This window comes from Lithobates pipiens, unplaced genomic scaffold, assembly GCF_037356315.1.
Source record: "Lithobates pipiens isolate NorthernLeopardFrog02 unplaced genomic scaffold, aLitPip1_a1.2 Scaffold_19, whole genome shotgun sequence".
In the NCBI taxonomy this organism is placed as follows: domain Eukaryota; kingdom Metazoa; phylum Chordata; class Amphibia; order Anura; family Ranidae; genus Lithobates; species Lithobates pipiens.
Genome location: NW_027507764.1, coordinates 453,329,225 through 453,356,053, shown reverse-complemented (window position 1 = coordinate 453,356,053; position 26,829 = coordinate 453,329,225). Strand labels below are relative to the sequence as shown.

Here is a 26,829-nt window from a genome sequence, read left to right as displayed (position 1 = left end):
TGGTTGAAGCAGATTATATAGGCAAATAACTACAGTTGCTCTGCATCTTCCAATGTACAAAATAGAGGAAGCAAAAAGTGAAGAAAAGCCTCTTGTTTTGATATCTTAGTTGTACAAATACAAATAAAAAAAATGACAACTGGATTTATATTGACCATCAGCAATCTTTGGATCATGAACACATATTCTGTGTCAGCCCGCTGTGTAAAAGTGCAGTAAGGCCACAACATGGTGGGGTCAGGACTTGAAATCAATAACTGGGCTTTTCATAGAAAGGAATTCTTTTTTAATGTGTTACCAATTTTGGGGCAGCTCCTGAATGGTATCAAATAAGCTTGTTGCCCTAGTTATAAATATAGTAATAGTGTCTCCTTTTGTACAAATGATCATCCTGTAACTTTCCCAAACACATTTATAAACCAAATTTAATAACCATACTGTATATAATACAGTGAGACAACTTGAAAAGATTTTAAAAAAACCTGAATAGATGCAACACTGTTTAAAATTCAGGTCTGATTTTAGGGTATTTATTATTTGTAGTTCTGGGAATAAAATGTTATTTTTTCACAACAGCTAAGCAGCTATCATTTTATTTTTTTAATTATGCATTAGCACATAACATTTGTCATATCATTGTTGTTTTTCTATAATGATGTGATAAAATATCAGATTTTTAATTAATTCTCTTCTATGCAAACAGTGTGACATTTTCCATGAGCTTTCCCTCCCTGCAGTATTTTATGCACAATTGCACTAATTTTCACTGCAATTATAGCATTCTTCCCATGCTACTATGGTAAATAACTTATGTCTCTGCCATATGTCATACAGGAATGCTAACTCAGTAAAGGACAGAAGTGTGTGCTTATAATTAAACATAGGAGAGAAAAAATATGACTGTAAGAACCTGAGTTAGTAATTGAAAGACTGCAGGGTACAAAGTAACAAGATTTGAGGCCCTCGCAGCAAAAAAAAAAACGAAATGCATATGCTTGAGCAAACATATGTCTCCCACAACAATGCAAAGTTAGGCGTGTATTTACCAAGATTTTTGTGCCAAAGAAAATTCAGAGCTATGTAAATGCAAAACTAAGTTGAAGCTTGCACACATCCTGAGGCAATGCTGTGTCCTCAGATAAAACACTTTGAATTTCAATTGGAAGAAATGTTCCATTTTCATGCTATGTACTGTACACCCATCTTTAGGTCCGAGGACTCAAGTTAAGAAATTAATTTCTACATGGATTTTATTTGATAGTTAATTATACTTTTACTGATGATTGTCTTTAATATATTTGTGCACTGGAGAAAAACTGTTCCTGCAAAACTTGGAAGCTAGCACTCTTACTACTCAGGTACATAGTAGTTCCTGGATGCTTTAAGTTACCTGGATGTTTGAAAATGCTGGTCACCGGTAACCAATGCTTTGAATCACTGAATTAGAATAAAAATGCAGCAGATGAAATCAGGGCAAAGGCAGAATTCTCCATGTGCTTACCCGTTTTGGTTCATTCAGGCTGGGTTCACACTTATGCGATTCGCATGACAGGAGAGTGTGACCTGCTTTCTATGGAGCCAGTTCACATATCTCCGGGCCGAATTCAGGCAAAAATGTGGGTCTGATTCATCCATGAAACAGAGAACAAGGACGCACCCGACACCTTCTGTGAGCCGCATCCAAGTAAGTATGAACCCAGCCTTCAGCAAAAGGAAACTTGTTTGACTTGTATGTTCCTGCAGTATAGTTTTTTTTTTAATTGAACTTAAAGTGGTTCTAAAGGCAGAAGGTTTTTTTTCTCTTAATCCATTCTATACATTAAGAGAAAAAAAAACCTTCTGTGTGCAGCAGCCCCCCTAATATTTACCTGAGCCCCACCTCGATCAAGAGATGTTGCACAAGAGCATCAGCTGTCCAGGACATGCCCTCCTGATTGGCTGAGACACAGTCAATCAAAGTCAATGAGGAGAGAGAGGGGGCGGGGCAGATCAGCGGCTCCATTTCTGAATGCACACATAGAGCAGCGGCTTGGCTCGGGTACCCCCATAGAAAGCTGCTTGCTGTGGAGGCATTTGGCAGGAGGGAGGGACCTGACAAGAAGAGGATCTCAGCTGCTCTGTGCAAAACCACTGCACAGAGCAGATAAGTATAACATATTTGTTATGTTTTAACAAAAAAAACAAGACTTTAATATCACTTAAGTTCTCAAAAACTGAAACATCCTTAAGCTCCCTCACAGACGCCAGTATCTTTGCCCATCCTCCTTTTATTTCAGAATCTTTGTGCATCTTAATTGGCAAGACAGGAATGATGAAACTCCATGCATTAGCATGGCAGTTCTTTCATTCCAGCACCTGGTGGATGCATGAACAGATCAGTGTACATGTGAAAGAATCTTACAAACAGGATAGTAGGAATTTATTAGCCTTTATTACAGAAGAGACATAGTTGTGCTAAGAATCTTCACACAATAAATTGTGCGTAATTTAATTTTTATTATCCAACTGCATGAAAAGCAAATCCATACACAGTCATGTACATATAAACTACAGAAAGATGAGTCTGCTTATGCATGGCTGAATAATTAAAGTGAATATTAATTCTCAACTCCTTTAATAAATCAGCCTGTTTTTTTCTGCAATAAAAAAATCTTTCTTCTCACAAATGCAGTATTCTTTTTTATTTTTATTTTCTCAATTTAATCTGTGATGTTGTGGCTTTGATCTTGTATGCATTCTAGGAGTCAAATTTTGGTTGCCATAGGGTTGATTGGAACTTCTACTAAAACATAATGTCACAATGGGTCTGACATACTAAATGCAGTATATGCTGTTGCATTGATGATCAAACCTTGGTGGAAAAACAATGAAACACACTTTCACAGTATTTACTACATGTAAACAAGGGTCATGAAGATGATAGGTCTCGCAACTTTTTAAGAATTTGCTGGCTGTCATGGATGATATATATACATTGAGCAAAATTATAAAGGCAACACTTTTGTGTTTGCCCCATTTATCATGAGCTGAACTGAAAGATCTATGACTTTTTCTATGTACACAAAAGGCCTATTTCTCTCTTTGCCGAGATAATCCATCCACCTCACAGGTGTGGCATATCAAGATGCTTATTAGACAGCATGATTATTGCACAGGTGTGCCTTAGGCTGATCACAATAAAAGGCCACTCTAAAATGTGCAGTTTTACTGTATTGGGGGGAGGGTCCGAAAACCAGTCAGTATCTGGTGTGACCACCATTTTCCTCATGCAGTGCAGCGCATCTCCTTCGCATAGAATTCATCAGGTTGTTGATTGTGGCCTGTGGAATGTTGGTCCATTCCTCTTCAATGGCTGTGCGAAGTTGCTGGATATTGGCAGGAACTGGAACACACTATCGTGTATGCCGATCCAGATCATCCCAAACATGCTCAATGGGTGATGTGTCCGGTGAGTATGTTGGCCATGCAAGAACTAGGATGTTTTCAGCTTCCAGGAATTGTGTACAGATCCTTGCAACATGGGGCCGTGCATTATCATGCTGCAACATGAGGTGATGGTCATGGATGAATGGCACAACAATGGCTCTCAGGATTTCGTCATGGTATATCTGTGCATTCAAAATGTCATCAATAAAATGCACCTGTGTTCATTGTCCATAGCATAAGCCTGCCCATACCATAACCCCACCACCACCATGGGCCACTCGATACACAGTGTTGACATCAGCAAACCTCTCACCCACACAGCGCCATACATGCTGCCTGCCATCTACCCTGTACAGTGAAAACCGGGATTCATCCATGAAGAGAACACCTCTCCAAAGTGCCAGATGCTATCGAATGTGAGCATTTGTCCACTCAAGTCAGTTACAATAACAAATTGCAGTCAGGTCGAGAGCCCCCAACGAGGACGTCCAGCATGCAGATGAGCTTCCCTGAGATGGTTTCTGACAGTTTGTGCAGAAATTATTTGGTTATGCAAACCAATTGTTGCAGAAGCTGTCTGGGTGGCTGGTCTCAGACGATCTTGGAGGTGAAGATGCTGGATGTGAAGGTCCTGGGCTGGTGAGGTTACACATGGTCTGCAGTTGTAAGGCCGGTTGGATGTACTGGCAAATTATCAGAAACGCCTTTAGAGACGGCTTATGGTAGAGAAATTAACATTCAATTCAAGGGCAACAGCTCAGATGGACATTCCTGCAGTCAGCATGCCAATTGCACGCTCCCTCAAAACTTGCAAAATCTGTGGCATTTTGCACTGTGTGATAAAACTGCGCATTTTAGAGTGGCCTTTTATTGTGGCCAGTCTAAGGCACACCATTGCAATAATAATACATACAACAACCCATTCAGTTTAAAATAGAAATTAAAGGCAAAACATTTTTGTATAGATATAAAAAGACATTATAAATACCCTTTTTCAATTTTTTTTAAAGTGATCACATTTCTCAACGCATAAGAGTTGGGGGAAGAGAAGCAGCACAGTAAGCTTCCCAGTGAATAGCTGTGCAGGCATGTCAGGACAAGTCTGCTCATTGGAGGAGAGCAGACTGAGTTCTCAGCATAGCTATAGAACTGACCACTGTGTTCTCTCCTGCTTAGTGTGGTCAGTTGTTATTAGGAAAGCATAGGGACTGGTAGGAACACCAGGGATTTCACACAAAGGAAGCAATACAAAGAGAACAGGGTACTTGCTCATGCAAGTACATGGTACAGCAGGTACAGATCAGTGTTGGAGTAACAAATGCTTTAAAGAGTTAGCCTGCTTAAAAGTCATATCTTAGTTATATGTGGGGCCTTCTAGACCTAGTCAGCTCATAATTTCTTGATGTTTTTTGAACAGTGAGCTTTCTCTTCCATAACCACTGGCTTGCTTTCCATTCAGATGGAAATGTGTGTTTATGTTCAATTTTGTGTTATAACTCTTAACATCCTTAACAGGGAGAATGGAAACCACTCTTAATAGCCAAAAAATTATACAGACCCAGGAACTCAGGATAAACAAGACTCACCTAGAGATATAGGAAACTGCCTGGTGGCCAAAGCTGGATTGACATTCGGCCAGTTCAGCAGAGATTGACTAAATTGTGATCCATCTATGGCTGTTCCCATTTGAGAGGAGTCAACCTAGTGATCATTTCCTCTTGAATGGGAATTTTGGAAAAATTGTGTTCAGTCCAATCGGTTGCAGCACTGATCATTGTATTTTGAGAGTGTTGGAGTCCTCACTTTCAGACTGCAATAGCACAGCGGGGAGGATTCCTTCATCTAGCTCGAATCCATTCAGTTCAGTTCAAAGTCTATGGCCAGCATTACTCCGCAGCATCTACCACAGACCGAAACTCTCCTTTCTCTGCATACACTAATTCAAGAAGAGTGCAGTAGGGGTTGACTAAGGGTATCAATACAAACGCTGCCATTTGTTGATTAGTGCTCCTCACATACAAACATAAAATGCTGAAAAAGTCAGCATTTGACTTGCTCAAGCTCTTAGAATGGGCTAGAAAATCTTTTGTAGTATTCATATACTAGGAATGTTACAATTATATGTGATTTTGAATGTTATGTCTTGTAATGTTTTTTTCTAAAATAAAATTTAAAAAAGGTTTTAAAACATAATAGGCTAGAACTGAGACAAATATTAATACTTAAAATAACAATTAGGTACAGTTGTCTGCATGGATCTGCTGTGTTGTAGGAAAACTCTTTTAGGTGGGAACCAGTGGCTGCCTGGCCTGAATTGATGCAGTATGGCAGAACCAAAGATCAGATTAAAACTGAGGAATTTGAATGCAAGAAATGTTTCTTTTGTCCATTTAGAGGGACTTGTTTGTAATGCAAAATACCTGCAAAAAAAAAATGTTAGCTGGAACCTGATATTATCGAACTCTGACTTTATAATAGTTCCAGGGCTGAAAAACTGAAAATATTCATCTTTGAGAGTGATGTCACTGCCCTGAAATTAGCAAGCTGTGCAGGAGTCAGAAAACTGCAGCTCCGAGCTGAGAGTTTTCTCACAGTATTTTTGTTTTAGGGTGAATTGGTAAATTTTACATTGACTGGAGTGTCCTTTTCAGTATTTTTTAAAAAGAAAATCATTATTGTTTTTATTTTATTATGTTTGCCTATATAATTGAATTACCAATATGTTTATATTATTTTAACACATTTGAGTTCATTAATATTTTATTAATATTGTGTGCCTTTTATTTAAGTAAACTAATGCTAATATAATGTAGTGAAAATATTATTATTCCATGATTATACATGGTACTGTTAAGAAATGTCATCTTGGCGACATCTGTAAACCATTAGAAATATCTGATATTTTCACCTCTTGTGCTTACATAATAGGCTTTCTGTATTAGCGTACATTATTATAGTTTGGCACAACTTTACTTAAAAAAACAGACTTACATGACCACAGACAAAAAGCAAACAAAAAGTTGTAATTCTTTCTATGAATGATAGCCTGTAATTACATTATACATTTTTTTTCTAGGCACAGTGTGTATACTAGAAGTACAATTTTGTATTCACCAATAGAATCACAATTTCCTTGTAAATAAAGTATTTTAATATAATTGTTATCATATGTAAAACTATAACTCTGGAATAGCTATTCAATCCATTATTGTCAGAGCTGTCACTAAATATTTCTGCTTTTTGGAAACCAAATACAGCTTTACAGTTTGCACGAGTAATAGTTTCATTGTTGCAGTAATCATTAACATCTTTTGCAAATGTTTTGCTAAAATTAGTCTTTTTGACTTATGTTTTAATCGTTTTTTACTTTTCCTTATATCAAATAGCTGGCTTGCGTCTTTATTATAATCTGTCTATCTCTATCAATGTGATTTGTATGGCATAGAAGACATAAGAGAACAGCAGTTTAAGAGACATAAATTAATTTTTAAACCTTGCATAGAGAATTTAAGTCTGGAATATGATCCTCCCCATACTTTTTGTATAGATTTGATATCTAAAGTCTATCTAAAGACAAAGCTAGGGAGGGTTAAAACCCTGTCAGGTTTTTTGCCATCTATGTGTATTGATGAGATTTCCCTTCAGTCGCTGGTCTGTAGACACAATGGGAAATAAGAGGAAGTTGCTGCAAAGTGGGGGGGAGATACCCTTTTAAATATATTTCTGTTCAGTATTTTGGTCACCAGAACAAATGGAGAGAGAAACTCTCCCCAGCAGGGACACAGACAACAATGAAATCTGGATAGAGGTTCTAACCCATCACCACACTATCCAAAACTAAAAAAAGTATTGGATTTAGATACATTTTATGCTGATGATATGAAATCAGTAATACTAGTACTTATTTAGCTAGGACGCTTACAATGAGATTGTCCATTAGGTCAACCAAAGCCATATGACATTTACATTATATTTGCTTCTGATAATTAGTAACAATTATTTAAAAAATATTAACATATTGTTGAATCATATATCTTTTTTTTAAGATTGTTATTAGTGCACTGTTACACATATAACATAAAGTAAAAAATAAAGGATATGTTGAATCTCTTGAAGTTGGCGAAGACAACACCATCAATAACACAAGAAAACAAACACAAGCTGTGCTGCAATACATAACAATTTATCTTGCATAAGCATCTCACACATACATCATCCTGATCAACAGAACAAGAGACAGATGAAAACACATAGTCATATCAAAAATATAAAGCCCTAGACACACAACTTTAAGGAAAACAGTTGGGTATTAAGTAAAACAGCCTTACAGTAAATGACCTGACTGGCTTTGAGAGGTTATTACAAAGCATCAAATATTTTTTCTCTGCATTTTCAGTGTATATTGGTTTGTTTTCTGCATTTTTCTTGTTTATAAGAATGGGTTTATTCATTTTCTTTGGTCATTTTTTTCCTGTATTTATAAAATTTCAAGGTCTGTGCTACAAAATGTCACACATAAATAAACAATTAACTAAGTGCCTGACCGTAAATCACAAATATACCCCTAAACATAACCTTTGACTTTAACCCAAACCTTGAACCCCTGGTGCCCAACACAACCCACCGGAGCTTTGTGTGCTGTCAATCACTTATGGCTAATTGAACCAATTGATCGATTGATCAACTTGGTACATTCAGCCTGCTCATACACGGTACAAATCTCGGCTAGCAAAGCAGGATTCAAACCGTCTATGGCTGGCCTTAACTACTTCCCGACCGGTTCGCGACTATGTACTTCGGCAGAATGGCACGGGCAGGCAAATTGGCATACAGGTACGTCCATTTGAAATTGCCGCCATGCCGGTCGGGACCCCCGTGAGTCCGGTCGTGGGTCCCGCGGTCTCAATCGCCGCGGGGATACCCGCGATTGTTACGGGGAGGCTGAACGGGGAGATGCGGAAATAAACAGCATCTCCCCGTTCTGCCTAGTAACAAGTGACACTGATCTCTGCTCCCTATGATTGGAGCAGAGAACAGTGTTCACTAACACACAGCCACGCCCCCCCACAGTTAGTAACACGCCCCTATGACACACCTAACCCCTACAATGCCACCCCCTGGTTTACCCCCTCACTGCCAGTGTCATTTACACAGAAATCAGTGCATTTGTATAGCACTAATTGCTGTATAAATGACAATGGTCCCAAAAATGTGTCAAAAATGTCCGATGTGTCCACCATAATGTTGCAGTCACAATAAAAATCGCTGATCACCGCCATTACTAGTAAAAAAAAATATTAATAAAAATGCTATAAAACTATCCCCTATTTTGTAGACACTATAACCAATCAATATACGCCTATTGCAATTTTTTTACCAAAAATATGTAGAAGAATGCTTATCGGCCTAAACTGAGGAAAAAATGTGTTTTTTATATATTTTTGGGGGATATTTATTATAGCAAAAAGTAAAAAATAATGCAGCACACATGTTCATTTGGGCCATCTTGACCCACTATTTAAAGTGAACTTAAACCTAGGATTCTATTTTTAATGCCAAAATGTTATTTATTGGATATAGTAGGGAATAAGTAAGACCCATGTCATTCTTTGTTTTTTTTTGGGGGGGGGGGGTTCTGTTTGTGTCCATTTGCAGAGACTTCCTTTCACTTTCTGTTTCAAGGACACAATGATGGGGGAAAATTCCACAGTTCTCAAAAGAACAGGGAACACCACTGAAAGATTTCCCATCTATTAATGGTTTTGTGAAAACTGTAGTTTGGATTTCCCATCGCTTACTGTCCTAGTAATAATGGTCACAGGGGTCACATGGTGAATTTCCCCAGCGAGAAACCTGACAGGAGTTTTAAAGCTTCCCCACTGTACTCAAAACGTTAGTTTTAGATACACTTTAATGATTTTTCTAAGATATCTATTCTTGCAATATAATTTTTATTCATTACATGCTGTTATATTTGTTTAATGAACTTACATTTTAATAATCTATGCACAGATCAGTGGAGCAGAAAAGAGGCCAGCCCCTGACATGGGAAAGAAGCCAAAAACACCTAAAAAGAAAAAGAAGAAGGACCCAAATGAGCCACAGAAGCCAGTGTCTGCCTATGCATTATTCTTTCGAGATACACAAGCAGCTATAAAAGGCCAAAATCCAAATGCTACTTTTGGGGAGGTATCCAAAATTGTAGCCTCAATGTGGGATGGACTCGGAGAGGAACAGAAACAGGTAAATGTTCTGTAAAATAAATATCACAGTCGTACAGGCTCACAGATAACTTTTCTGAAATTGCTCGAATTGCAGTACTTGTCACATTCACATTTAAGCTTCATAAAAAAATAGTATTCTTCCAACATGGTCATAAGAACCATTGTGTTTTTAGCCACCCAGAAGTTCTGTTCTCAGAAAAGCCTTTGCGATCCATTGGGTGCCATTTTTACTCTTTCTATTATGAAGACAAACTGATTATAGGTTGCTCATATTTCTTCTTACCTCTCTGAATGTAACATTCTCATACTGTGCACATGACTGAATACCCACCGAGTGTGGGAACATAAATAGCCCCCAAAATATTATGCCAACATGTGCAAGGTTCTTTCTGTTCGTTCTCTGAAAAGCAAATGTCTGTTGTGCTTTAAAGAATCACATTTATATCAAATGGTGAAAAAACATACATTAAGATTGCCAAAATCTAATTTTATGAGGCACCATTTGTATTTTTCTTGGCAAACAGAAAAGCTGTTTTGAATAATAAACTAACCCTAAAATATTTACATTAACCACTTCAGCCCCGGAAGGATTTACCTCCTTTCTGACCAGAGAACTTTTTACGATACAGCACTGCGTCGCTTTAACTGACAATTACACGATCGTGCGATGCTGCACCCAAACAAAATTGACGTCCTTTTTTCCCACAAATAGAGCTTTCTTGTGGGGATATTTCATTACCTCTGTAGTTTTTATTTTTTGCACTATAAACATAAAAAGAGCGACAATTTTGCAAAAAAAACATTTTTTTTACTTCTTGCTATATTAAATATCCCTAAAAAATATATAAAAAAAAATATTTCTCAGTTAACCACTTCAATACAAGGCACTTTCGCCCCCTTCCTTCCCAGCCCAATTTTCAGCTTTCATCGCTCTAGTGCTTTCAGTGACAATTGCGCAGTCATGCTACACTGTACCCAAATGAAATTTTTATCATTTTGTTCGCACAAATAGAGCTTTATTTTGGTGGTATTTATTCACGACTCCGTTTTTTATTTTTTGCGATATAAGCGTAAAAAAGCAGAAATTTGGAAAAAAAAACAATATTTTCTTTTTTCTATTTTAAAAGAAATCCAATAAAATCTAATTTTGTCATAAATTTAAGCCAAAATGTATTCTGCTACATGTTTTTGGTAAAAAAAATTCAGTTAAGTGTATAATAATTGGTTTGTGTGATCACAGACATATGTACGCAAATGATCATGTACATATGTGTGCAGGTGATCACGTACATATGTGTGCAGATAATCATTGGGACATGTGATTTTAGTGGGACATATGTGGGGGACATGTTTTTATTATTAGGGACATGTGTTTTTATTATTTGGGGACATGTATGTTTTGGGGACATGTGTGGGGACATTGTGTTTATACTGTGTGGTGTGTTTACACTGTGTGGTGATTTGTGTTTACACTAGACTGGTGATCAGTGAGTAAAAAGCTGTAAAAAACAGCTCATACTCACTGATCATCAGCCGGCTGCAGCGATCTGCTCTCCTCTCCTCAGCGAGGACTTCTGTGTGAGGAGAGGAGGAGCCGATTGCCTAGCAACCGGCTGTTTGTTTACATCACATGACGGCCGTGATTGGACACGGCCGTCATGTGATCAGGAGGGCCAATCACAGAGCCCTCCTGCCGATCTGAGATGCGCCATGTCCGGGTGACACGGGCGCATCGGGAACGCGCCGCTGCGCGGGCACGCACGCGCGCGATCCCGCTCCTTCTGATGGACGTTCCTGAACGTCCTATCAGAAGTAGACGGCTCCCACCCGGCCGTATATGTGCATTGGCCGGGTGGGAAGTGGTTAAGGCTGATATGTATTCTTCTACATATTTTTGGTTAAAAAAAACGCAATAAGCGTATATAGATTGGTTTGTGCAAACGTTATAGCATCTACAAAATAGGGGATATATTTATGGAATTTTTATTATTCGTTTTTTTATTAGTAATGGCGGAGATCTGCGATTTTTATCATGACTGTGACATTATGGCGGACACATCGGACACTTTTGACACTATTTTGGGATCATTATCATTTATACAGCGATCAGTGCTATAAAAATGCACTGGCAGGGAAGGGGCTAAACACCAGGGGTTGATCAAGGGGTTAAGTGTGTCCTAGGGAGTGATCCTAACTGTGGGGGGAATGGGCTACTGCTGACATGACAGCGATCACTGCTCCCGATGACAGGCAGCAGTAGATCTCTAGGCAGAACAGGGAAATGCCTTGTTTACATAGGCATCTCCCCATTCTGCCACTCCATGACATGATCGCAGGCCCCCCGCGGACATTGAGTCCACATGACCTGCAGTCATGGTCACGGAGTACGTGGCAGCATACGCGCACCCACAATGCCGCAATTTAAGGGGATGTGCCTGTACGCCCATTTGCCCAGCCCTGCCATTGTGCTGACATACATCGTCGTGTGCTGTTCGTCTTGTGGTTAATATCCAGATCAATATTCACCAGTTTGGCTGCAAGAGCCATTGTCATGTTTTGGCTATATAGTCCTATTAATTCAGCTTATGATCCAGAAGTTAAAGTATATATTTTTGGAACAAAATTGCTTTCTTTCAGTGTTAATAGGATTTATTAAATGTTCCATATAATTTAAAAGGCCAAAAAAGCAAATAGAGGAAATAATATTTCATATTACATTAAAAAAAATTATATAAAGTGCTAATTTTAGTTTAGTCTTTCCTATTTTTTTTTTTACACTAAAATATTGTTCCTAGTAAAGCATGGCAAACTAAATTCAAAACAACATTTTGTGTATGTACATTTTTAGCAGCTACACTACAGAAAGCAGTATTTTTTTTTACATGGCAAAACAAAAGCTAAGGAAAGTAAGAGTGGAAAGAATTAATGAGCGCTAAGTAAGTACATCAGGAAGTTAATAGAGGGTTAAATAGGATATAAATTTGTCTGAGAACAAAAAAATGATTTTTTTCTGCAACAGCTCTAAAAACACAGATCTACTGCCTTTAGTTTCTTTGACAGGTCTGGTCCAAACACACATCTGTCTAAACCCAATGCCAAAAAACTGCCAAGCAATGACAACTAATATTAGGTCAATTATGTCATAAGCATCCCTACCCCTTTGTATACATGCAACTGTGGGGTAGGAAATCTCCCTCCTGCAGCTAATTGGCCTAGCAATGATAACCGCTTTCCAGGTTTGGACTGAATCCAAGCTTATCCCTAATGAAGACCTTGTCATATACTGTCAAAGTTGTGCCCAAAAAAGGCAAGCAAAGGGCAAAGGATTAGTCACCAGTATGGCCTCTTGTCTTCCTGCAGATGATCTTTTCCCTATTACTAACTTACCATGTCTTGTTTCACACAATCTCTCTGTAGAGACAGCCATCTTGGTAGAGGCATGTCTTTGCTTCCATATGTCAGAGCTTCCCTCTGATGACATTTTTTCTGAGGACTAATAGATTAATAATGCAGATATATGTATACAAGGCTAAAGGCACAGGAAACATCTTGCTATGTTTCAGGAGGAATTCAAGACAAAAGGTTTTTTCACAGTATTGCTTAGGGATACTTAGCATATTTAGATGTTCTCAATAAGAGTGCAAATATTCACGTTTGAGCTCACATTCACTTTAATGACTGAGAGGCTCAGCAGTACAAGAAACAGTATACAGTACATGGGCATTCAATGTTCCTGTCTTAATTTTTGTCACAATAATCGATGAAGACTTTTTAGTTTATTATAATATGAAATCCAGTTACTAATAGTGACTTTTGAGTATAGTAGGGTATATACAGCTATTTCTTAGACTGTTATTATCCAGCAAGCCTATATCCTAGCTTAAGATTCAGTTAGTGTACAGCAATACAACAATGTAAAAATAGCACACATTGACAGTTTTAAACTACAAATGTAAGCATACAGTAAATGATAATACATCTACAATTCAGTGCTAGAATAAAACAGCCATTATTTATTAGTTGGTTACCCTTTAAGAAAAAAGCTTTTTGATATAACTACATCAAGCCACTAAATACTTTAGGTGTATAGTAAATATGTACTCAGAATATATTGATTAAGGGCTAAAGAGAGTGTAATTAACAGAGAAAGGGCATAACCTAATGTGATGGCGGAGTAATTTACAGCATGCAAACTATGATTAACTCACTGAGAGTGCAGGTAACACACAGAGAGAATTTAATTCAACACAGAGTCAAATATTATGACAGCAAGTGACAAAGCCAGCAGAAAAATGAAATCTGTTATAAAGCCGTTTTTCATGGACAACAGCAAGTATTTTCATTTCTCTACATATTTTTTAGTCATCGATTTAAATGGTTTAATACCACCTGGTCTAAATTAGTCATGTATTTTTTCTTTCAGCTAAGTGTTTAATTAATTATGGGATTGAAAGAGCAGATATTATCGTGGTTGTATGTTTTTAAAAATATACTGTATATTTATATGTTCTACACTTGGAAAGACACAAGTTTATTAAATAAGAGAGTGCAGTAACCTACAGCTTACAGTGTAGCATTATTTACCACCGCTGACTGATCTGAAGTCAGTAAACTAAAATTGAATTGGTAGTTACGGGTTACTCTACATTGCATATCATCAGTGTTATGTAGGATATTGAATTTTGGTGTATAGTGAAGATAGTCTGAAACTGTTAGGAAAAAGAATAGTAAGCTGAGGCCTGCATATGCCAGTGGTTTGCCAATACAAAGATCATGCACATCTTTACAAAGATCATGTACTAGTGTTTCAGGTGTAAGTACTTTTGCATGTGTCAGTTTATATCTAAATAGGTTTGGATTACTGAGTCATAGATGTAAAAACTGAAATCTGAACCCTAACCAAAAACTCCAAAGAAAAATTTAAAAAATCAAGGCAATTGCTGTGTGACACTACATCTGCCCTTCCAGTTGCAATCTGATGGTACCTATCATGTACCTGGTGCTGGAGGCCAATGGAGAGAGAGGGCTTCTCTTGCGGCTAAGTTCCAGACCCCCTGAGGGTGAAAACAGTAAAGATCAGGCCCAAAGTAGCACGCGTTGCCTGCTGGACTTTATGCAGGAGGTTCCAGAGTACAGCTGGTGTGCTGGCGTAGAATCATCAGACAGGTGGCACCCATCAGGTGTTGCAGGATTCGGATAATGTTGCGACTGGAGGGTGGTCAGAAGGAAGCCTAGGTCATGAGCCGGGTTAGTATGAGAGCAGACATGATCAGGTGGATAGCCAAGGTCGAACACAGGAAGCAAACAGGAGGCAGGTCAAGGACAAGCCGGATCAGTAACAGGAGACACAGGAACAGGAATATCACAGAGATAACACACTGGAGGAGCCGAAGATTAACCAGCGAATGCAGACACTAGCAGATTTCCTTATATTGACCCATATGACCTGCTGGTAGAGATGCTGGGTCCTAAAGTCCTTCTCCTGCCAGAGATGCTGGGACCTAAAGTCCTTCTCCTGCCACAAGTGCTGGTAGAGATGCTGGGTCCTAAAGCTCTTCTGCTGTTGTTGGTTCCCTGACAGTACCTCTGTGAAGCTCCTTCTACTTGCTGCACAAGCTGCTGCTTCTGGCTAACTGTAGGATGGATATTACTCCCAAGAAGAGAGCGGATGTGGCATTTAATTTTGACAGGTGGCAGCAAACAAATAGGCACCAGAGGAAGAAATTACAAGAAGAACAATGTTCTTCACATCAGCATTGCAAAGACAATATTGTCCAACACAGTGGGATTCATTTACCAAAATAGTAAGGGATGTTCGCTTTGGAAAGTAAATGCTAGTAATCAAGATGAACCTGTGTTCACTTTGAAAACCCAATCATGTGAGAGAGAGAAGTGAAACATGGATTTTTGCTAGCCCATGATTGGTATTTAAAGTAAAAATAGGTTCTCCCTACATTCACATTCATACTGACTTATATGTCACAAAGTCCTGAGTTAAAGCTGTACAAAGCTCAACAACATCCTTTAAAAATATACAAACATGTTAAAAATAGTAAAGTTTTTTTTTTTTTCTTGTTCATTAAGGGACACAGGATTTAATATTTTAAAACTATTTAGGTTTTACCTTCATCTACAAGAGAAATTGGACACAAAAAAAGTAATTGGCCAGCCATGTATAACCCCTCCCATTCCTCACTCTGTTCCCACCTTTTCAGTGTGAGGTAGTTTCTTTCCAGCATGGGTCAAATTTGCAAGAGATGTCATTTTACTCATTGGTTAGTCCTTGCTGCTGCCTACAGTGATCTGGTCATCTCCATCCAATGGACCTTTCCTTTATTAAGCAGCTGGTTGTGAATACTTAGGGTTTTCACCTGGTGTTTCTCTATTAAGTTGTCCCTGTTAAGCAGTGCAACATGTCATGTCCCAAGCACAAGGATAGAAGACATAAGCATCTCTCTATCTCCCAATCAACTAACAGTTCTGGGGTGGCCTTCAGTGTCCCTCCTCAGTGGCCTGTGACAGACAGACAAAATCATTGTAACATGCTTACTCCTTGGCATTTACCTTAGCTCTGACAGTTGTAGCACCCTTCCTTTACCTAATACAGGGATACTATCTCCACAGCTATGCTGGGCCAGTTTGCAACTATGTTTGCTAAATGTAAGCACACTTCTACACCTTCCTCTCTAGAATCTTTAGCTGACATTCCTGGAGCTGTAGATGCTTCTGAGTCTTCTGCTTTGGATGCTCTTTCTATAAAAGTCCTGTGGAGCCACATTCAACTGATTTAGCTTCCAGGCTTTAAGATAAGAGATCAGCTTTTACTTATGCAGTGCAAACCTCTTTTTAACTATCAACATTTATCTGGCACACTCCTTACTTGAACCTGTTCTGTACAGAGACTGGAAAACTCATAATCATTTATTCACTCCTCCCGAATACTTTACAGAACAATATCTGTTTGAAGAGGTATTTTTTAAGAAGTGTTAATAAAACACTGACCATACCTACTGAGGACACTTCAGTGTTTAGAGATCCCACTGACAAATGTTTGGTAGCCCTCTTAAAATCCTTGTTTTCACTAGCAGGACCTGTAATGCAAACTCAAGTTTTGGGGGAGGGCTAAGCTTACAGTATGTCAAAGGATTCAGATATTGTCCTTACTGACCATTTAGTCATAGAGCACTTAGAACATTTGTACTATTCGATAGATGGTTTAGTTGATATTATTCGTTTAATTCACTAAATGAGTCCCCATGTTAATCAATGTAAAAATGCCTTACTTTGCATGCCTTTCAATGGTGAACAACTCATTGGTGCTTCTTAAAGAACTTCACTGGTGTTATAAGTACCTATTTATCCCAGATAAGGAAGCCTAAGCCTTACCTGGGAGATCTCCTGCCTCTGAAGCTGAGAAGTGTTCCTTTAATTTATTTCAGGCTTCACACATTAAGGCCATACCTAAGCCAAGGGGCCAGTTCAGTTCCAACCTTGGCCTTTTAAATCTTTCAAACCTGCAGACAATTCCTCTTTGGCATTAGGGATGCCCCATGATTCCAAGTTAGGGGGATGTCTGTTAGTCTTTGGAGACTCCTGGTTGGCAAGCATCTCCGATGTCTGGGCAAGGGATATGGTGTTTAGGGGCTACCTGCTATAGTTCTACTTCTCTGCTCTCCACAGACAACCCAGACCTTAAAAAAGTTCAGTTTGATTCTGAAATCTGTACTGGAACGGACACATTACTTGGAATATCTTGGACTTATTGTAGACATAGACCAGACCTGTGTTCACTCTCTGCTCCCTCATTCAGACTCCAAAGTTTAGGAGCTTTTCAATTCTGTTATGTTTCATGGGAGTTCTGGGTTTGATGGTAGCTTACTTTGAGGTAGTTTAATTCACCCAGTTTTATTCCAGAGTCCTACCACGCAACATTCTACCATCATAGGACAAATCAGTTACGTTCCTGAACAAGTTGATTTGCTTGACAACAGATATCGGGGTTACCTCTGGCTTGGAGGCTTAAGAATCCTCCTCTGGAGTCAGAAAAATTTGTCTCCCTGCTTTCTTGGAAGTATTAACAACAAATTGCAGCCTGAATAGAAGTAAAGGAGTTCTAGACACCTTGTTGTTAGAGGCGACATGGTCATCAGAGGGTGACAAATCTAAACATTCTAGCCTTGTCTGCCTTTCATATAACAGGAATGGCCAGTTGGTAGGCATACTACCTCAGCTTGCATCAACTGAAATTGGGAGAGTGGTCCCTACACCCAGAGATGTTCTTGGGCCCGTGTGTCAGGGGGGAGATGATGGATGTGGAGCCCCTGACCTCCTAATTCAACAACAAATGGGAAGCAGTGACTGCTCTAATGGCCTTGTGGGATCAGTACAACCTTATCTCCTCCTCTGAAATTATTTCCTCATCACCTCGGAAGGGTTGAGATGGAGGGCCTTCCACAGATCCTCACAGCACACAATTAGCTGTCAGGGCTGGGCTCAGCCCTTCCTTCTCTGAGCTGGCCGCTCAGCTGTTGGCTAATTGCCATCTCACATCTCTCTCCAGAGTTACTCAGCTGTTGATGATCCTGCTCGTCAGTCCTGCCTGCGTAAGCCGTCCAGTCCAGAGGAGCTCTACCTTCACCTTTGTCACATCACAAGAAACTATCTCCTGCGTTCATGTTTAAAGACTGTCTGTACTGACATCCCTTCTGGCTCCAGATCCTGCTTGCTGTTCCATTACTTTGATCCCTGTCTTCTGGCTTGGTTGACTATCCATTCCGGTTACTGAACTTTGGCTATGTTTTGACTATGTTTGTTCTTTTTAGTTTTATTATTAAACAAGTGTGATTTAACTGTACTTCTGTCTTGGTCTGATTTAATGGTTTCTGACATTAGCCTAGGCAAATATGGTACTCTGACCTGATCAAACTTCTTTCAGACAACTTCTATACTTTTCAAGAATGACTAGATCTCTGAGCTCAAGCTCTAGGTTATCACCCTACTTTATGGTCACTGGCTTTAACAGCATGGTTGTTGAAGCCCAGGTCTTAAGAGACAGGGGTTGCTATGATTCAGGAATTTCCACACTGTTAAAAGCTAGAAAGTCTACCCTCCACAAAGTCTACCATCGCTCATATAATCTTGACTTGGCCCAGTACAAATAAAAGCAGATTTCATCCCAGGAAATACTCTATACTGTAGGAGGAATCCCAACCCTTCTACAATCTTGCCTCAATCAGCATTTAGCCCTGAGTACCAATAAAGGCCAATGCTTGCCCCTTCAGATCTATTTCCAAAGTCTGCTAGTCTACCATTTATTGGTTAAGACTGGTATATGGTGTCTCTCATGTTGCTTCTCATGTAAGACTTCCTTTTACTCCATGGGACCTAAATCAGATTTTCTAGATACTTCAAAAATCACCCTTGTACCTATTAGGCATAGTACTTCGTCCACTCTCACAAAGTTATATTCCTTGTTACAATCACCTTTGCAAGGTGTGCATTTGAGTTGGTGACCTTGTCCTGTAAAGCAGTGGTCATCAACCCTGTCCTCAGGACCCACTAACAGGCCAGGCTTGCAAGGTAGCATAAATACAGCACAGGTGATATAATTTGCTGCTCAGTGATTGCAGTTTTCTAGTCTGCATCTCCCCAAGGTAATACATAAAACCTGGCCTGTTAGTGGGCCCTGAGAACAGGGTTGATGACCACTGCTGTAAAGAACCCTATTTGGTCTTATACAAAGATATGGTGGCAATGAGGCCTAGAACCCCCTTCCTTCCTAAAGTGGTTTCAGCCCCCCACCTAACCATGTTGTTCTTCCGTCGCTGTCCAGCTCCAGTACGCCAGATGGAAATTACTCTTCACTATCACTACCCAGATGTTGTTAATGCTCTGCATATATACCTCTCAGCCACTGCTTCCAGTAGCAAGACTGTCTCTTTTTGTTATTTATGAATGGGAACCAGCCTCTCATGCCACAATTTCTCAGCGACTTACACACATTATTGTTTAGTCTTATGGCTTAAAGGATAAGATCCCACCATAAAAAAGAACTGGAGAGTTATGGTTTCCATAATTAAAGTAGTTCATCTTTTTTTTTAACAACACAGTGCAAATTAGTTTAACACAGGAGAACAATTACTTCCCACAAAGTCCAGAAACACTTAGCCCCTGTACACACGGTCGGAGATTTTGCCAACCAAATCCGTCGGATTTTGCCCGTCGGATTTAGTCCGACGGATTGTGTCCGAAACTGTTGCATACACACGGTCGGGCCAAGTTGGCGAAAAATCCGATCTTTCAGAACGTGATGACGTAATTTAGTTACGATGGGACTACATTCAGGCTAGTAGCCAATAACTTTGATGTAGGAATTTGATCTGAGCATGCGTGGCACTTGCTCCGATCAAAATGCTATAAACATGATCGGATTACATCCGTCCGGCCCAGTTGGTCGGGAAATATTTCCAACATGTTGGAAAATTGGGTCGGACGGAGATTCGGATGGAATCAGTCCGATGCATACCACACACAGTCGGATTATCTGACGACACGGTCCGATAAGACGCATTCCGACAGATTCTCCGACCGTGTGTACAGGGGCTTACATTTTTTTTGTTTACAGCCACATTTTCCTTCGTATGTACCACTTTCCTGAACTTACAGGTGGGAGGCAAGCATTCATAAAATCACCTGATAACAATAATCGGGACCACCTGATATACCTTTTGCACAAGCATGCATGCATGCCTAGTGTGTATGGAGCCCAAAGATGCTTTTTCGAGGACCCAAAACATCAGTGAGCAATACATCCTTGCAGTGCAGATCAGCCCCACAATAAGAGAGTAATTTTTGTTTTTCCCCAAGTTCAGCTTTAACAGACCAAAAGGGGATCAAATAAGAGAAGCTGCTTGTTAGGGTTTACTTGCACTTTAAAATGCTGGTGGATGTGAATTATGGAGGAATAACAACAGTCATTTTCTTCCCTACAATTTACCAGACTTCACTGAAAAATAACATCAGTATTGTAAAATCTAAAAACATTTAATAAATTATCCTAAAAACCAGGATTGAAGTAAAGTGAATTTCTTGCAAAGTGAAATAACTTTTTACATTTACGCTTGATAACTACCGCATGTCCTAAAGTCTTTATAAAGCACCATTAGCACAAAGCAATGGCTGACTTCTCCACACCTTGTTTAGCCCACTTCATTGTTAAGCTGCTAAGTGCTGACCCGATGTGTATTTCATATGTGACTTTTTGGCATGAAATCTGAAAAGTTAGAAAAAACATTTGTTTATTTTCTTTTTATCTGTGGCACAGTTGACTATTCACTGGATGTGCTTCATCATTTTAAATAGTACTTGCCTCTATCACTACTACTCTAAACAAAATCCTATCTTTGGTGATTTTTTTTTTTTATGTTATTCAGGAAAACAAGTAAGTATGCAGTTTGGAACATAAGTAATCACAAACATTTTATAACCAAAGTATATTCAGTTTAAATAAAATCAGTATTTGTTTTTTACATTTTTCGATTTTATTATTGCTTTAACATTAACTGCATTTCCTTATATCCTTTTAAATGCATATTTCTGGTTGAGCAGGTTATGGTATTCATATGTTATATATATATGATGTATTCTACTGAATTACAAAATGTTGAGTTTTCTATAGGAGACAAATGCTGTTGTAAGATCAATAAATTGTTTTATGGAAAATGACTGCTATAAAGAAAAGAATTATACTGAAAATATGAAATAACTATCATTTGTGGTAATAGAATGATACTTTAGAGTATTGATTTGTCTTTAGATGAGGTTTTTTTTTGTTCTTTTATCATCGAAGTAGAGATCTTATAATAAAAGCAAATGCACATCTAACTATGCAAATAATGAAGATGCCCTTTTGTGAAGAAGACATAATAGATATATTTTAGAGAAATTCTTTTTGAAGTCAAATGTATTGAATCTGGCCCAATATTTTTCATACTTAGCTACTTATACAAAATATTGAGGTTCTTACTGACTTCTTTCTCACATCAATCATATTACAAATGCAGCCGACCTTGATTTAGACAGTATTTTGTACTATTATTTGCTTTATTTTTTATAGAGGACTTGTGTTGAATTTTTATTATGCTTGAAGTTTTCTATTCATATATAATTATAGATATAGGTCAGAACGCTGTGATAATAAATGAGAGTCTGTACAAAGATTAACTTCATAGTTCTAAAAAAAAATACCTAAAAATGACTTATGTATAAAGGCAAGGCTACTTTTTCTGGCCTTCTTTAGTATTCCGTTACCTTTAATGGAAAAAGACATAGACTCTTTAAGAAAAGATACAGCTACAAATGGTGTTAACTCAGACCAACCAGTAAGTTAAATTTTTATGTGACTTTAGTAAACTGATATTTGATTGGTAGCTTTGAGTTATGGTACCTTAGATATGTGTTTTTTACTAAGTGTACCTTCTTTTGAATGTTTTTATCATATGTTTAGTTTGAATTGTCTAGATCTGAGACAGGTTTATTATAAGAACTATAGCCAGTTGGACCATCCCCACAGTTACATCATGACCTAGCTCAACTATGCCACATATACACTTTTCTTTGTAACCCATACTTTAGCTCTGGAAGATTTGCATTTCTGAAAATGCACTAAGCACATACGTTTACATTAGGTAGCCATTTTCCACTTGAATAGTTATCAAAAATATCACATTTCTCTTTCTTTAAACTGTGGATTTAATCAATTGATTTATTCATTCATTTACCTGTTCACTTCATTATATAGCTCCTAAGGCATATAATAAAGATGTAATATGAAATAAAAAGTTATTTGAATAAAATTATTTTATATACAGCAGCAACCCTGCCTGCATTTAAGGTCTGATTACATTCTGTGTTTCATTTATGTGTTCTTTTGAAAACCTGCAAAGTTTCTGTGGAGATGACATTGGAATACTTAATTTGTTACAATCACCCCTATACTTAACACACATCATTTACAAATTAGAATAAAAATAATGCAGTAGAATTGTTTCAAATGCACTTACAGACATTCTGCTTTTGCATACACGTAACTAACACTTAAAATTACATTATTAATAGGTTTATTATCATCTACAGTTACCTGTCTAGGTGAAATCAAGTTTTAATTAAGATCAGTACAGTAGTCATAATTTGGGGCACAGAGTTGTAGTCTGCAGCCAGCCATTTAATTACTACCAGGCAGTTGCTGAGCAGTTCCTTACATACAAGACGCACTATATTCATTAATTAGCTGCATACACAAGGGAGATTTAACATGTCTCTAGCTTTTAGACCAGTCTAACATTTCACAGGGACCACTAATGTCATTTTTCTTTTTCCTTTTGTAAAATGGTTGTTAAGTGAAAAATTAAAGCAAGGTTGAACTTAAACCAGATGGAAGTGTACAATGTTCTCTTTGCGTTTCTAATTGAAAGCACAGTATGGCTGTAGTAGATTTGGCAAATTGCAAACAAAATGGCCTTGTTTACATGACTATCAACAACCTGAAAGCTTTAGCCAAAGAGACAAATGTACATATGTTTGGCCTAAGAGCGTAAACGTAATGCTGTATTTTGAGTTAAATGCAGCATTTAAAAGAAATCTGATGTCTTTCTGTGTGGCATGTCTGTGTGTAAGTATAGTCAACTCAAGTAATATTGATCATATGATATAATATAAAAGTCATTCATTTAATTATCTAAATATATATGCCAGCAAATATATCTGCATGCAGTATTTGGCTGTGGATAACTTCTTTACTTATTTAAATGAAAGTCTATGAATTGTACACACAGTAAGTTTTTATCAACAGCTGTGAGGGTTTCACTGAGCAAAAATCTTTCCAGTTCAGGTTAAACAAAGCCTGATGTGCTACACTCCCTGGGTGTCTTGCTCTGTAATTGATTTACTTACATCAGTGAATCAGCAAGGACGGCAATTGCATGAGAATTTTTCTTTGCAAACATTTTTGGGTTAATTTCATAAGACAGAAAACAATGTAGCAAACATAGTAACTAATAGCAAACATTTAGCAATCATGATTAACTGTTCTGACAGCTCTAAACTGATTAAAGGTAAAATCTGATAGGCTGGTATAGGCTATAGCATTTTGCAGATTATGACTGCTCTCCGTGCTGTGGTAAAAAAATACACCTACAGTATATATGGATAATTATTTAATGATGTTTAAACCTATAATCTTGCTTAAAAATATAGACCCAGGGATCCTAGCTGGAATTTAATGATCAGGTATCACACATAAGCACAGTGTTAGAGTATTGTAACATATGCCTCTCTTTAGTCTTTATAATCCATATGCCATAAAATTAGCTAGAGCTGTTTGACTTAACAGCAACACCTCATTATTTTATTCTTCAGTATTTATTCCAATGTTTGATGCCTCATGAAATTACTGCTAATGTGTTATAGAAGGGCAATTTTGACACAAGTGAGAAGGATTTAATTCCCACGCATTCTGTCCTGCTGGTATGTCCTTCCCTCCCCTGGTAGAAGTAGCAAGAGTAAATAGTTAATTTGCTTCAATTATAAGCCTGTCCTGCTAAATTAGAAGCAGCAGGGATATGAAGAGGCAGAATTACACTTATGAGCTGACAAATCCTCAGAGCCCACAAACTGATGTCTTTTTCTTGGAGCCACAGAAATACCGTTCATTTTATGTCAGTAAAATCAGTTACACGTTATTGGCGCTCACACATTCACTAGTCACGTTGTTTAATCACTCTATAAATGGTCAATGTCTTGGGCTTTAAAGATACTTTGCCCCAATGTAACATTTTAGCGCCTGGCATCTGGAGGTTTGCCATACTAGTTATAACAAACTATTAAACTTTGGGCTTATGGTTTATAGCACTGCTACACTTTCATTCACTAGTACAATAATCTAGCAATAAATCCCCTGCTAATAGAGATAATTACATGATATTTTAAGGTATATATTGGTATGAATCTATAACAGGGATATGTAATTAGCAGACTTCCAGCTGTTGCACAACTACAAGTCCCATCATGCCTCTGCCTCTGGGTGTCATGCTTGTGTCTGTCAAGAGTCTTGCTATGCCTCATGGGACTTGTAGTTTTGCAGCAGCTGGAGGTCCACTAATTGCATATCCCTGCTTTATAACATTAACACCTTTCAGCTGGTAAGTTAGCTGCCAATTATGTGATCATTGCTATTGGCTATCACACTGGTCTTGTGATCGGGGGCTCAACTCCCAATTGTAAGCAGTGACAAGACAAGGTTCTGGGGCTCCAGCACAGGAGAGTGCCCCAGGTTGTATGAATATATGTGGCAGCACAGCGTTTAAGCCCTCCCTGACACATATATGCATATGGCTGATGGTAGGAAGTTAAAAAAAAATACAGGTAGAATGACATCTACAGTAACTAGAATAGTGGACATTCTCTGGTGTTCATAATCATTCTGTGTATTTATATTAATATGTACCAGTCATAATTTTGAATAAAATAAAATATTATAATTTGGAAAGTAGACAGAGTGTGCCTGAATCTCTATCTACCTGATTGCTCAAAATAATGAATATAAGATACCAAATATTTTTTTGAGCACGATACCAATATACAAAAACATTATAAATTCTGATTAAGCAATGTCTCCTAAAGGAAGCTGGAATTTTTAGAGGCAAAGTATAAAGAAATCCAAAACTTGGGAACAAAATAAAGTATATTTGTGAAATAAAAATGGCAGCATTTCTCATAAAACCAATCAAATTGTAAAAATCCATTTATAAACCTTAATTCTGTTTTTAAGAAACTCGCCTATTTGTTATAGAAAAGTCCCAAATGTCATGCTGCAACATTGCCAGATTATATTGCTTTATTAGAGATGTAAGAGGCATGCATTAGACTTAGTAAGATCCTTGTGGTTTATTCATCAAGATGCCTCAGTGAAGAGGCAATAGATTTTCAAGATTTTTGAAAAGCTTTGTATGATTAAATGTTTTAAATGTGTGTTACTTGCAGGTGTATAAGAAGAAAACTGAAGCTGCCAAAAAAGAGTATCTGAAGCAGTTGGCTGCATATAGAGCAAGTCTTGTATCCAAGGTAATGTCAAATATTTATCCCATACATTTTCCAGTACTACTTAAATGGCTTGCCAATATTATGTAACATTCCATAACTGAAAAATGGGAAAATCATTTACTGCAATAATTTTGTACAACTAATATTGTTTGAGGTTCAAAACAAGTTATAACTTAGCTGTACGTGTAATGAAAGTAATAATTTAGTTCTGAGTGGATGATAAATAGAGCATTTATTCGTATGTATCCTAGCAGCTTAGGACAGATCACTATTGACATTAATTTGTGTTCTTGTGTTTGTTTGTGTGTCAGAAGATTCCACAGTGTAGACAACAGTTCCAGTACTATAGCAGCAAATGCAAAATAAGCAGTAAGGGAAATCAATTGTTTACTTAACTTACAGCGTAACCTCTTGCCTACTGGGCACTTTTACCCCCTTCCTGCCTAGGTAAATTTTCAGCTTTCATCACTGTCATGCTTGAATGATAATTGCTTTCTTTTGGTGGTATTTAATTACCACTGGGTTTTTATTTTTTGCTAAATAAACAAATAAGGACTGTAAATGTTGAAAAAAAACAACAACTTTGTCATAGTTTTTTTATAAAAATGTTGCAAACAGGTTATTTTTCTCCTTCACTGATGTGCATTAAAGAGGCTGCACTGATGGTCACTGATAGGCTGCACTGGTGGGCACTGATGTGGAGGAACTGGTGGGCACTCATGAGGCTTCACTGATAGGCGTTACTAATGGGCACTGATGAGGCAGCACTGATGGGCTTGATGAGCACTCATAGGCTGCACTTATGGGCACTGATAAGCAGCACTGATAGGTGTCACTGATAGGCATTGATAGGTGACACTGATGAGGAGGCACTGGTGGTCACTGAATAGCAGCACTGATGGGCACTCATTGGCAGCACTGGTGGGCACTTATTGGCAACACTGTTGGGCACAGACTGGCAGCACTGGTGGGAACAAATTGGCAGCACTGGTGGGCACCGTTGGGACTTCACTGATAATCAGGAGACTGATAATCAGTGCCCTGATTATCAGTGTACATGTCCCTTTTAGAAAAGCCAGTT

General features: G+C 38.1%; 1 protein-coding gene across 9 annotated transcripts in view; it reads left to right on the top strand.

Moving 5' to 3' along the window:
• TOX (thymocyte selection associated high mobility group box) overlaps positions 1–26,829 on the top strand; it is a 304,338-nt gene that overhangs the window by 240,572 nt on the left and 36,937 nt on the right. For all 9 annotated transcript variants that reach the window (XM_077492744.1, XM_077492743.1, XM_077492750.1 and 6 more), the window contains 2 exons: positions 9,439–9,669; positions 25,689–25,769. In XM_077492744.1, the coding sequence (XP_077348870.1) occupies positions 9,439–9,669; positions 25,689–25,769 (312 nt within the window). The remainder of the gene's footprint in view (positions 1–9,438; positions 9,670–25,688; positions 25,770–26,829) is intronic.